The sequence below is a fragment of the Lactuca sativa genome, chromosome 2, assembly GCF_002870075.4.
Source record: "Lactuca sativa cultivar Salinas chromosome 2, Lsat_Salinas_v11, whole genome shotgun sequence".
Classification (NCBI taxonomy): Eukaryota; Viridiplantae; Streptophyta; class Magnoliopsida; order Asterales; family Asteraceae; genus Lactuca; species Lactuca sativa.
The window spans coordinates 67,233,392-67,246,339 of NC_056624.2; the positions used below are offsets into that span (position 1 = coordinate 67,233,392).

General features: G+C 36.3%; 1 protein-coding gene across 1 annotated transcript; it reads right to left on the reverse strand.

Moving 5' to 3' along the window:
• Nucleotides 1-8,876: 8,876 nt before the first annotated feature.
• On the reverse strand, nt 8,877-12,191 carry LOC111875933 (putative disease resistance protein RGA3). Its single transcript, XM_023872464.3, has one exon. The coding sequence runs from the start codon at nt 12,121-12,123 to the stop codon at nt 8,932-8,934; it is 3,192 nt and encodes a 1,063-aa protein (XP_023728232.1). The 5' UTR covers nt 12,124-12,191; the 3' UTR covers nt 8,877-8,931.
• Between the last annotated feature and the right edge of the window lie 757 nt (nt 12,192-12,948).

A 12,948-nucleotide genomic window follows, 5' to 3' on the forward strand; every position in this document is an offset into this window, starting at 1 on the left:
TAGTATTTATCATTAATACTTTTAATGAAGGGAGAATTATAGTCCTGTCAAACCCGTTCGGCTAACGACCCTCCACCAATCAAGCAAGCGGTGGGTGAGAGTGGACACCCATTAAGTTGCCATTTTATAGTCAACAACCTTATACCCACCTTATAGACCGGCTTCGTGAATGAGGCGTACTAGCGGTAAGACTGACTTTACTCTTATACATATATATATTATTAACTTATAATATTATAAATATAAGGGTTGAATTTTAACTTTTAAAATTCTAAGGGCTAACTTGGAATTAAAGTATTCATAAGTGAAAACTTTTCAAATTCCAAAACTTGAGGGCAAGTTTTGAAACTATTCAAAACTAATTAATTCAATAACTTATGTGTTTAAAGTAGTTTTAATCCAAAAACTCTTCAAGTTCCATAACTTGAGGACAAGTTATGGAAGACTTTAAACTAATAAAAGAATTAACTTTTTCTTTATTTTATAACTTATGGAATTAAATTAAGGTTACATATTTTATTACTTAATGAAGTGACTCTTGAAGTTCCATAACTTGAGGACAAGTTATGGAGTCATAAAACTATTCAATGAGACAATACTCTTCATTTTTGTAACCTTTGCCAACTTTTATGAGTTTTATGAAACTTAAATGTGACTTTTCATATAACTTGAGGAAAAGTTACAAAAACACATTTTAGAATCAACTCTTAGATTAATTTGGATTGAAAACACATAATCAATTAACTTTTCTATTAATCTAAGCAACTCATAAGAACAAGATAATTCAAATCAAACATTTTCATGTAATTACTCTAAACCTTAAACTAATACAAAACATGAATCTATTGACAATTATCTTTGACATTGGATTAGCATGAACATTACCACATCAAAAACAAGTTTATAAGTCCAAAAACATCTTAGGGTAATGTTCCTAGTCCAATTCCAGCCAAAAAGGTCGAATTTATGCTGTCTGGGGGTCCAACTCGTCGAGTGCAAGAACCAACTTGGCGAGTTGTATGCATTTTGCCTTGGACTCGGCGAGTCTGCTGGGCAGACAACATCAAAACTCGATTTTTTAGCTTCTATTGCAAGTATAACAAGAAAACAAGCCTAGGCTCTGATACCACTTTTGGGTTTTGAGCATTCTAACACTCCTATGGTGTACATGCAGCCCTATAAACCTTGGATCTATGTTTTCTCTATTATACATGCAAATAAGAACTTTCCAAGGCTTTAATCCTAACTAGCATATTATAAAGCTATTATACTACAAAGTATTAGTTAGATGACATACCTTTTGATGTAGCTTGATGTCTTCAAGCTTTAAGAGCTTAGCCCCAATAGTGTGGAAGCCTCAAGTGGAATCAAAAATCACCAAAAACACCTTGGAAGACTTTAGAGAATATGAATACTTGGTTCTCTCTAGTGAAATCGGCTAGCCCTCTTAGTGTAACCACACTAGTGCCCATTTCACCAACCAAGGACATCTTTATATAGTGTGGAGGATTAGAGTTAAACCCTAATACCCATGACCTTTCATTTCTTAGGATCCATGGGTTAAAGCTCCATGGACTATCCATGAAGACTTAGCCCAACCTAAATGAACTTGGCCCACTACACACATATATATATATATATATATATATATATATATATATATATATCTAAGAGTCCATATTTAATTAGTTCATTTTGATCACTTAATTAATTATAAATTAATTCTTGATCAATACTAATTAAATAATATGATTATATTAATATATTAGAACTTATAATATATTAATATAAATCATAAATATACTATTCTCAAAATACTATCCATATAAATTGTGCCGGTGAAGTGCAACCCAAATGGACCATGTCGGGTCGGGTCAAGTACATACCAAATATAGTTATGGACTTAGACATTAATCCAACACATAACACAAAGTGTTTTCGTGCATTAGGGTGTAATTACTTACTTATTTAGTGATTAGATAACTAAGTAGACACCATTATGTGTCACTACATGTTTCATAGGAACCGTGTGAGTGTTCATATTCTCATTTGGCGTCTAGCATTCTACCCGACAACTCCACCCACTAAACTTGCTGCAGGTGAGTTCATACCCCTTAATGAACCTTTTCAAATGTTTTTACATGTTTTAGGGGGGGGGTACAAGTTAAATGCAACAAGTGTTAGTATCAAATCATATGTGATCGATAACCTGCAACTAAAAAGGATTTTCTATACTTTTAGTTACTTATCAATAAAACTGTTTTAAATAATTATCAAATGCATTTTCAAGGTTAGATTGTTGTCAAACTATTTTCAAACTGTGTTTAAACTACTTTTCCTTTTAAACATATCTACACTAATATATTTATATAAGTAAGACTTGAAGGACTTAGGACCGATAGCTCGCCTTATTTCCTGTTCTTGTTTGATTGTGGTCTTAGGGTATATTGTTATCCGTCCGACTGTCATTGATTTCTTAGTTATATATCATATATATTTTTGTTAGATATGAAAGTCTTCATCTTATTTAATACCTTTGTAAATCAAAGGCATGCAATCCCACACTCTATTTAACTATAATAGGTATAGTTAAGACTACTACTCGTTACCTCTATTACTACTATACTCACTATAATTACTACTATTACAATTTAATACATGTAAAAGAGAACACTCTATGTACTATACTAAAAGTTTAGTATACTATAACACAAGGGAGTACACTAATCCAGAGTATAACACACTATCCCTCCATACGGCACTCTACTGCGCAAATACCATGTAACCAGAGCTTCCCGAAAGGAAAGCAACACTACATGTATAGATCTATACAGGACGGACGCTATTACATCCCGACTGTTAACTATAGTCCGAGCCGACTAGGCCCAGTGGTGGCACTACATCACTACACTACGTATGACCGGGAAGGTCATCGGGCTCTCTATTATTGCTCAGTTTGGTTACATGAGGGATTACATCCATATCCAAATTAACACACTAAGACTTAAAGGCTAAGCTAAAATCCCGAAGTAAATAAATACCTATTACTAATTGAAGTTTGCAACACTACTACAGCCAGGCGGCATAACTTTTCCTCATCCAAGTTACTTGAATGAGATTTATTACCTTATTTTTATAACTGAAAGTTTCAATGAAAATACTTTTACAAACTCGAAGGATTTAACTTACAAATGTACAATTCTGGAAAATATAGGATTTTCTAGGGATTTCTACTACTCACAAGCATTAATTTCAGCTTTTACATTACATGATTGTAAACACTTTTATATAAACAACACTAAATTCTTATGATCTCACCAGCTTTATGTTGATACTCGTTTTCAAAATGACTTGTATCCTCAGGTCAAAGATAGACATGTACTGGTGCAGCTTTTGAGAAGATGGAGCGTATACAAGATTCATCTTTTATTTTGTTTATACTTTTGGTGTCTATTAACTGTGCAAAACACGTTTGTAATTGTAATCACTATATTAATGAAATGGTTGTTGTCTCTTGTTTTTACTATTATGCAATGGTTATGGTACTGTACATGACGTCCTCCACCCCAGAACGTATTTCACCGTTCTTGGTTTTGGGGTGTGACAGTTTATGCCTTAGTGATGAGGGTAGTGTGAGTGGTCCTAGTGTAGAGAGTGGTGGTTCTAGTTTTGCAAGTGTGTCAAGTGTTGATAATGATGTAATTGGTGGATTGGTTGCTAATGTGAATGAAGTGAACTTTTCTGGTTATCTTGTTTGTTCAATTTCTTTATGGCATAAACGTTTGGCTCATACTAATGTTAAAAATATTGAAAAAAATGCAAACTAAAGGAATGTTAAAATATGACACAAAAGATTTTGAAAAATGTGAAACATGTGTGAAATCAAAGTTCACTAAGAAACCATTTCCATCAGTTAAGAGAAACACATCATTGCTTGAGTTGATTCATTCTGATATATGTGAATTAAAAGAAATCCTTACTTGAGGAGGAAAAAGGTATTTCATCATATTCTGTGATGACTTCAGTCGATATCTACATGTTTATTTGCTGAGATCAAAAGATGAAGCTCTTGATGTATTTAAGCAGTATAAGGCTGAGGTCGAAAATCAACTTGAAAGAAACATCAAAAATTTTCACTCGGATAGAGGCGGGGAATAATTCAACCAAGAGTTTGACATATTCTGTGAAGAGAATGGAATCAAACATGAGAGAACTTCACCATATACTCCCCAACAGAATGGTTTGGCTGAAAGAAAGAACCAAACCCTTTGTGAGATGGTCAACTGTATGTTGAACCAGTCGGGTCAACCAAACAGTATGTGGGGGGAGGGGGGCAACACTATTGACTGCTTGCTATGTTCATAATAGGATCACTAGTCGTGGGATTCCTACAAGCCCTTATGAGTTGTCGAAAGGTAGAAAGCCTAACCTAGACTATTTGAAAGTGTGGGGGTGTGTTGCTTATTATCGGAATCCCGATCCTAAGCGAACCAAATTGGGAGCATGAGCTATAAGACTATCTTTATTGGATATGCTCACAATAGCAAGGCTTACCGATTATTAGATATTGAATCAGGTGTTGTGGAATCCAGAGATGTGGAATTCTTTGAGGACAAGTTTTCTAGGGATGAAGAAAACTCCAGTCATACAACACCTACAAGTACTTCTCGAGAAATACTCCCACCTCCTCCTATTGTAGAGGAGCCAACGAGAAGTAATAGGGCTAGAATAGAGAAAAGTTTTGGAGATGATTTCTATTCTTATTTGGTCGAAGGAACACAAAAGAAAGTGACGAGAGAGGTCATCTTTGCCATTAATTTTGATGATTATCCTAAGACCTTTACTGAAGCCATGACGTCTCGAGATGATCCTTTGTGGAAGGAAGCCATCAATGATGAAATGGATTCAATCATGGGTAATGGAACTTGGGAGTTAGTTGATCTACCCAAGGAAGAAAACCGATAGGATCCAAATGGATATTCAAGCGACAGTATCATCCAGATGGATCCATATCTTCATATAAAGCAAGATTAGTTGCTAAGGGCTATAGGTAGTGAGAAGGTATCAATTATTTTGATACCTATGCCCCAGTTGCTAGGATTAGTTCTATTAGAACTCTCATAGAAATATCAGTTTTGAAAGGATTGTGCATTCATCAAATGGATGTGAAGACAACCTTTCTAAATGGTTATCTCAAGGAGGAGATTTACTTAGAGCAACCTGAAGTTTTCATGATACCTGGACAAGAAAAAAAAGTGTGTAGACTTGTTAAATCCTTGTACGGTTGAAGAAAGCTCCTAAACAGTAGCATGAGAGATTTGACACCACTTTGATTGCCTTTGGTTTTTAGCACAATAGTGCTGACAGATGTATTTATTCCAAATATACATCCGATTACATAGTAGTTATATGTCTTTATGTTGATGATATGTTGATCATTAACACCACTCACCTAGAAGGTATTATTGAGATGAAGAAATACCTATCCTCGAACTTTAAGATGAAACATCCTGGAGAAGTTGATACAATTCTTGGTATCAAGGTGAAGAGGACAGGTGGTCAGATTTCTCTTAGTCCATCTCATTATATAGAGAAAGTTATGACAAAGTTTCAACGTTTGAACATTAAGGAATTCAACACTCCTTTTGATTTAGGTGTGAAACTTAAGGTGAATTCTAGTCGAGCTGTGGCTCAACTAGAATATGCTAGTGTAGTTGGAAGCATGATGTATGCTACTCACTGCACTCGACCTGACATCGCATTCGCTGTAAGCAAACTGAGTCAATATACTATTAATCCAGGGACGGAGCACTGGAAGGCAGTCGGTAGAGTGCTAGGATACCTGAAAAGGACAAGTACTTTTGAGTTGACGTATTAGTCATCTAATGGAATACTTGAAGGTTATTCCGATGCCAGCTGGATTGATCACACTAGTGATTCAAAATCCACAAGTGGTTGGATTTATACTCTAGCTAGTGGTGCTATTTCTTGGGCAAGCAAGAAACATACATGAATAGCTCATTCAACGATGGAAGCGGAGCTAGTTGCCCTAGTACCAGCGGGCAAAGAGGTAGAGTGGATTCGAGATCTGCTTATGGATATTCGTTTGTGGGATATTCCAGTGCCTTCAATACCCATGTACTGTGACAGTGAGGCCACACTGTCTAAAGTATATAATGCGATATATAATGGGATGTCGACACATATAGGAATGTGACACAATTTTGTGAGACAACTAATTGAGAGTGGTACCATCAAGGTTGTCTATGTCAAGAGAAGTAGAAACTAGGCAGATCCGTTTACCAAACCTCTGATGAGAGATTTGGTTACATCTACCACGAGAGTCATGGGTCTAAAACCACAATATAATCGTCTCTTGATGGAAACCCAATTTGACATTAGTGCTCCTAATTCTCAAGTTTAAAGGGTTACAACGAAGTCACTAACGATAGAAGGTACTATAATTATTGATTGATCCATGTGAGATAGGATAGTACGTCGTTGCTGAGAACGAGGTTGAGTTACGACACTTAGCAAAGTTTTGGAGACATCTAAGCAACGAAGATGTAGTAAAACTTTTCCTATATGATCTAGAGGTGGTGCCCCCTCAAGTGAAGATTAGTGGTTTATTTCTAAAGGGTCATGAAAAGGGTTTATAGCGCATGGCCATATTAGCGCTCAGGGAGAACACAAAGATGACTTGTGATGTGTTGGGGTAAACCGGAGAGGTCTTAAGGTGCGTGGTTTAAACCTATAAGGATACCATCGAAATGGTCTCTCCTTGTTTGTTCTCATTAAACTAGGGCTTAAACTTCGTGAAACCCAAGTGACATCATCTGTCTGAGTGAAAGGAAACTTTCCAACTTGGTGGGGGATTGTTGGAAATTATAGAGGATAAATTGCAAGTTGGCAAGTTTCCTCTATCCCGCATTGGAGGGGGAAGAAACTTTTAGTGGGTTTATATGCTTAATCCCTTGATAGGCCTTTAAAGGCTTTAGTGGATCAAGGAATGGGCCAAGCCCACGTGCGCGCCTATCCTAGCCTAGCACTAGCTGACGCCGCGAGTGTGCGAAATGGCGCAATTTAGGCGCACTTTGCACTTCGCATGACGCATCGGTCGCTGAGAGCTGATGAGCTTTCATTTTTGGCGAGTTCGGGTCAAGTCGGTTTGACAGGTCCTATCAAACGGTTGACCAGAGTTGACTTCATGGATAAGGTGACGGAACATTCTAGAAAGATTAGGAAACGGCTTGCTTGGAGAGCAAGTTTCTTGTCCTAGGGTTTCGATACCTTTAAATACTGCTCCCTAGGAGCCATATTTACCACTCACGAAAAATCGGAGCTCTCTCCCACTCTCTGTGTTTTTTCTTCCTGTTAACGAGTATTCACTTTGTGTTTATCGATCTCCAGTGCTGTTGGAAAATCGATAGATCTACATTAAATTCTGGGGTTTTACTCTGATGCTTACAGCCAATAGAAGTGAAGTAAAAACCTTTAAGGACAGGAGTCCGATCCGTGCGGTTATCTAAAGTTCAAGATCAGTCATCAACAGGTCGGTTTTATTTTTCTATCTTGCATTTAATTTCGTCCAACAACAGGACAATCTTCTTCTTCCTTTCTTATAATTAGATCTAATTGAGAAGGATTAATCCAATTTTGGACGAAACTTGGCAAATATAGTAATAATAATTGGATCTATTATTCGCAACTAATCGACATATAATTCTCCATATTATTTGTCGGTTTCCTTGCATGTCTATTAGTTTGCTTTTCAACAATTGGTTGCTTAGAAGTTGTGTGTTTTTTGTTTTTACCTTTTTTCTCCATGTATTAAAGGAAACCTTATTTCAAGATTTAAACTTTTGTTTAGGTTGCAAAGGTTGGGAAAAAGCTCTTTCCAGTTGTCTCCTCGTGGAACCTTGATTCCATTGATTTCATCCTGATAAGATATGATTATGTTTCCAAAAGCAAGATTTGTTTTTATAATATTTTAATAAATACCTAGGAGCACTAGGTACAAGTATGGTTTTGTTTAACCTTTGTGCGGTTAATATGTAAGTGTATGTTGTCGCTCATGTTTTGGAATACATGCAACACTACATGTTGATTTTAGTTGACAAATTTTTTTTATTTATTGGTATTTCGCTTGTTTTGTTTGCTTGAAATTTTGGTGTTTTCATCAATAATGTTCATGAAATAAAGTTTGTTATTTTCATCGCTAACCGTAGTCACTAGCAACGTTTAGCTATATGTTCTATTGTCAAACTGAAAACGAAGTTGAATCTTTTTCCGATTTCCTTAATCATCAATTCGAAATCAAGTAAACAATTCACTCTTAGTAAATATTAAAGTTTACTCGATCCCAACAAATCCATATCCTAGGAGTGGTAAGTCCAATACCATCCAATAAATTCTTAACTCATCAGTTTAAACTTTAAAGTTTAAATATTACATCTTGAGTACTTTTATTTGTGTTTAGAAGATATTAAATTTAATACATCATTAAAATTAAAAATATTGACAGCATTGATAAGTATATAATCCTAAAAAACATTCTACCGATGGTTTATGCAGATCAACACAAAGAAGGATGAGAAATTTGGAAATCTTATATTGCAATTCAAAATAATAGTAGTATAGTAGAAATGATTAGTTGTAATGAACAAGAGCCATCATGCAATGAATTGGTCCAATGATGAATTATCGATGAAAAAAATACTATGCACTATTGAATGTTGAAAAATTGGTCCCATCAAATTGCAAATAAAAATCAATAGCTGTGAGGAATAAGTGAGAGAAGAGTTTTGTGATATTTAGTAATTTACTATAAAGTGTAAGTATCAAATTTATAAAATAAATGTTTGGACTTTTACACGTCTTTAGTAGTTGTCACTTATTGAACAAGAGAAATGTCTCGGTACAATTATTGAATCACAAGGGAGGAGAAAGTGAGAAGACAACAGTTGCTTCCTGCGGCGCTCCCCGTGTAACTGTTTCTTTATTTAGCCCCTTACAACCATAGAACCTCAAACGTTGGAGAGATGACATATTGGTTAACCAGATTGGGAGTTCTCGCATTCCGAATCTTATTAAGGTTAACTTAGTCAGTGAAGTGAGGTGTTGTATTTCTTCTGGCACTGACTCCCAATGATCCTCACCGTACATTGTTAACGAGTGAAGGTGGTTTCTTAACTTCTCGATGCCTTGGAGACTCGGGAAAGAATCCAGCTCCTTCGAGAACGGACCAAGTGACAAGTCATTTAAGAAGGCAAAACTGTCAAACATTTCGCAAGGCAAGGAAGTCAGTTTGTGGCAATGGGTAATTTCCAAAGTCTTCAAAGAATGACACTCATTGGGCAAATTGGCTATTTCTAAAAGACTAGGGCACCTCCAGATAGATAAAGATTCAAGAGAAGTAAGTCCTTGTAGGCTCGTAATGGACACCAGACCCCTGCAGTCACTAATCTCTAAGGAAACAAGAGGATGGGGATGACATTCATCTAAGAGAATAATATTCGGGCAATCATTGATTTCCAACTTCTCGAGGACAGGCGATATCGTTTTTGAGCTGTTGGGTTCTCCATCTATCCACTTTTCCAGTCTTTCCATATTATATAGTTGGAGTGATCTCAACGACGGAGACAAAGGCTTCCGTGATCTGGTAATTACATTGGAACTCCTTAAGCATCTCAAGCTGTCCATATTCCATAAAAAAAGACTCCGAAGATGTGGTAGGTGCTCAAGCTTCGGAAGAGAGAGGCAGCTCCTACATCCATCTAATTTGATCGAAACGAGCTTGTCAAGGGGTGTCTCATTCCCATCAATATTGACTGCCATCTTCATTACCCATTCCGGAAAATTATCACCAGGAAATCTTCTAATTGTCAGAATTTTCACAGATCCAGGGGGTTGCAAGCCTTCAAATACTTCCTTGTCATTTCTGTTGGCACCTTCATTGCCACCCCAGTTGAATTCAATCTCATTTAAATTTCTTTTTCCAGATAAATCTGCCATGACTGCATCCGCTTTGCTACTAAAATTTTCTATATTCGAAATACAGAGCTTTCCACTGAGGTGTTTTAACCGGCCTAGGTCATTTCTTAGCACGCCCACGTAATTAGGCACTAGTGTTCGAAGAGAAGTCAATTGTCGCACAATATTGTTGGGAATGCTTTTTTCAGACCTACAATATCTCAGGCTTATCAAATTTCTCATGGATTCTGGAAACTTCTTGAGACCATGGCAATTTTGCAACTTTAGAGTTTGCAAGTGGTATAACTTACCAATAGATTCCGGAAGAACACTGATATTGGTATATGACAAATCAAGATACCTGAGATGCACCAACTCTCCAATTGAATCATCTATCTCCTCTATTATACATCTTTCGAGTTTCAGGATACGCAGGCTCTTGAATCGTTGAAATGAAACATTGTTTCCAACTTCACCATTGAAGAACAATGTATTCAACGTGCTAGCCACCATATCCTTTTCAATTGACATAAAAACATTGGCTTCGAATTTATAATCCTTGTTTCGTTTTTGGTAAAAAGCAAGATGTTTAACCTCAGGAGAAATATGATCATCATTCGTCACACCCACCACACATTTGCTTTCAAGTTTGGAAAGTGATAACAAAAGATCATGCACCAGATCATGCATTTTACAACCAGTGATGTAACCATACTTATCACTTTCAACATCTTGGAACAATGAATTGTTTACCAATATTTGGAAAATATCATTTCCCACATCCTCCATTTCCACTTCTCTTTCTTCATCCACTTGAACCAACCCTAGAGCCATCCAAAGTTGGATCAGTTCTTCCCTTTCAATGAGTGTATCTTTCTCAAAGATGGAACAGTATGCAAAGCATTGCTTGACCATAGAATTGGGAAGATTATCAAAGCTCAGTTCCAAACTCTTTTGAACTCTCTGCGTTTTATCTTGTAGATCCCAAAGTTTGCTATTTTTGATGGCCAACCACTTCCCTCTGTTATTGTTATTTGTCAACATGCCACCAATCAAATTTAATAGCAATGGTAAACCACCACACTTTTTTGCAATCTCACGGCCTATCTCCTCCAGTTCTGGTGAAGGCATCGCTCTTGCTCTAAAGATGTCCCAACAATGATTATCAGAAAGACCTTTTAAAGGACATGAATCCATCTGCATGCCAGGAGTTCCGATGTCATGTTTCCGGGTAGTAACAAGAATTGCACTTCCATTTTGTGAATTTACATAGACCATATCCTTCCTAAACTCTTCCCAATATTGCCCCTCCTCATCCCAAACATCATCCAAGACGAGAAAATATCTTTTTGATGCCAACTTCTCTTCAAGACTTTTAATTAAATTGACCTTGAGGTTTGATGTAGGTTTGCTTCCAGAGAATGCTTCATAGATCTTTGCGAGAAGTGTGTGTATGTCAACCTTAACTGACACACACAACCATGCTTTAACATTAAAATGCTTCTCAATCTTTTTATCATTGTAGACCAACTTAGCCAAAGTTGTCTTCCCCATCCCGCCCATTCCCACAATGGGAAGAATCGTAAGTTTTTCTTCTTTTTTTGACTCGGTTAAAAGCTCAATGATATGTAGTTTATCATCATCCCTCCCAACAATTTTAAATTCTTCTGGATTTGGAACAGTCTCCCTCCAATACAGACGATCTGGAGCATGGCCAGTAGAGTGTTCAACTTGTAGTCCTAAACTGTTTGCTCGTGTATCGATCTCCAGCAACTTTTTATTAATGTTTTCGATTTTATGACCTATTTCATTACGAAATGAAAGCCTTTTCAAGCTTGAAAGAGAAGGTACCATTCTTGACAACCGATCCCGTTTCTTTATCTGACGCCTCAACATTTCGTAATGAACCTCGTCCAACACATCATCAGCTTCCCCCACAACATCTTTTAGCTGCTTCAGCCACACCATGACAGCGTCTGTTCCCTTTTGTCTATCCGCATCATGCAACTTGGCACGAATCAGGTCCAATGTTCTGTGGAGGCTGGCCAGCTTTTCCTCGTAACCCCAGGCAATGGCGAGTTCACCCGCAGCAATAGACAACACCTTTTTCAGTATCCCCTCGGCAGCAATAGTCGCTAAACCTTCGGCCATTTTCACTGTTGAGAACTGAGAAGAGAGAGGAAGAGTGGATGGATGAATGGTGGAAGAGATAGTGGAATAAAAAGAGAATCATTATAATTTGTCGGCATGTATAGTGGAAAATGGTATCCATTCCAAAAAGTGTCCAATAATTGAGTTATATCAGCATTCCATTATAATCTCTTAATTTCTTTTCTACTTTTACTTTACTACTTATAGAATTATTTTCTTTACGTATCATTTCTTTAGAAAATCAATTGGCTTATTATAATCATTATAATTTCTTTTTTAGTAGTTAATATATAATGTTTTATATAAATTAGAATTCACCCGCTTTGTGACTGATTTATTTATATTTACCTTCTGATATACTTTTATTGTAATATATAACTGCATCCAGTTTATTGATTTTAATCTTTATATTTTTTATATGGGCTGGAATAGTTTTTTCTACCACCATCTATCTAAAAAGATGGAAGTTTTTTAACATTTGTGTGTTTTTTAATATTTGCGTCAATGAATGTACATTGTTACTTTTTTACATTCAACTCTGCTTTCGCCTGAAGTGTTAATGGTGAAATATCTGATGTGTCAGTAGCACACAACATTAAGTGGCTGTCATGATCTCTCAATTGCTTAAACTTACATCTTCTGGAAACATCTGTTCAGTAAAACGATGCCTTTTAGATTTAGTATGTTAGTAGCTCAATTATCTCAAAACTCTGACTATTTTAGAGTTGAAGACCTTGTGGATTGCTTTTATCTTTTGGTTTTATTTGAATAACATCTCTCCATTCGGATACTTATTTGTTTCTGTTTTATCTCTGCTCCAGATGT

Bases quoted from the DNA above. Each gene is read 5' to 3' on its own strand.
- LOC111875933 (XM_023872464.3), bottom strand. From the start codon at position 12,123: ATGGCCGAAGGTTTAGCGACTATTGCTGCCGAGGGGATACTGAAAAAG.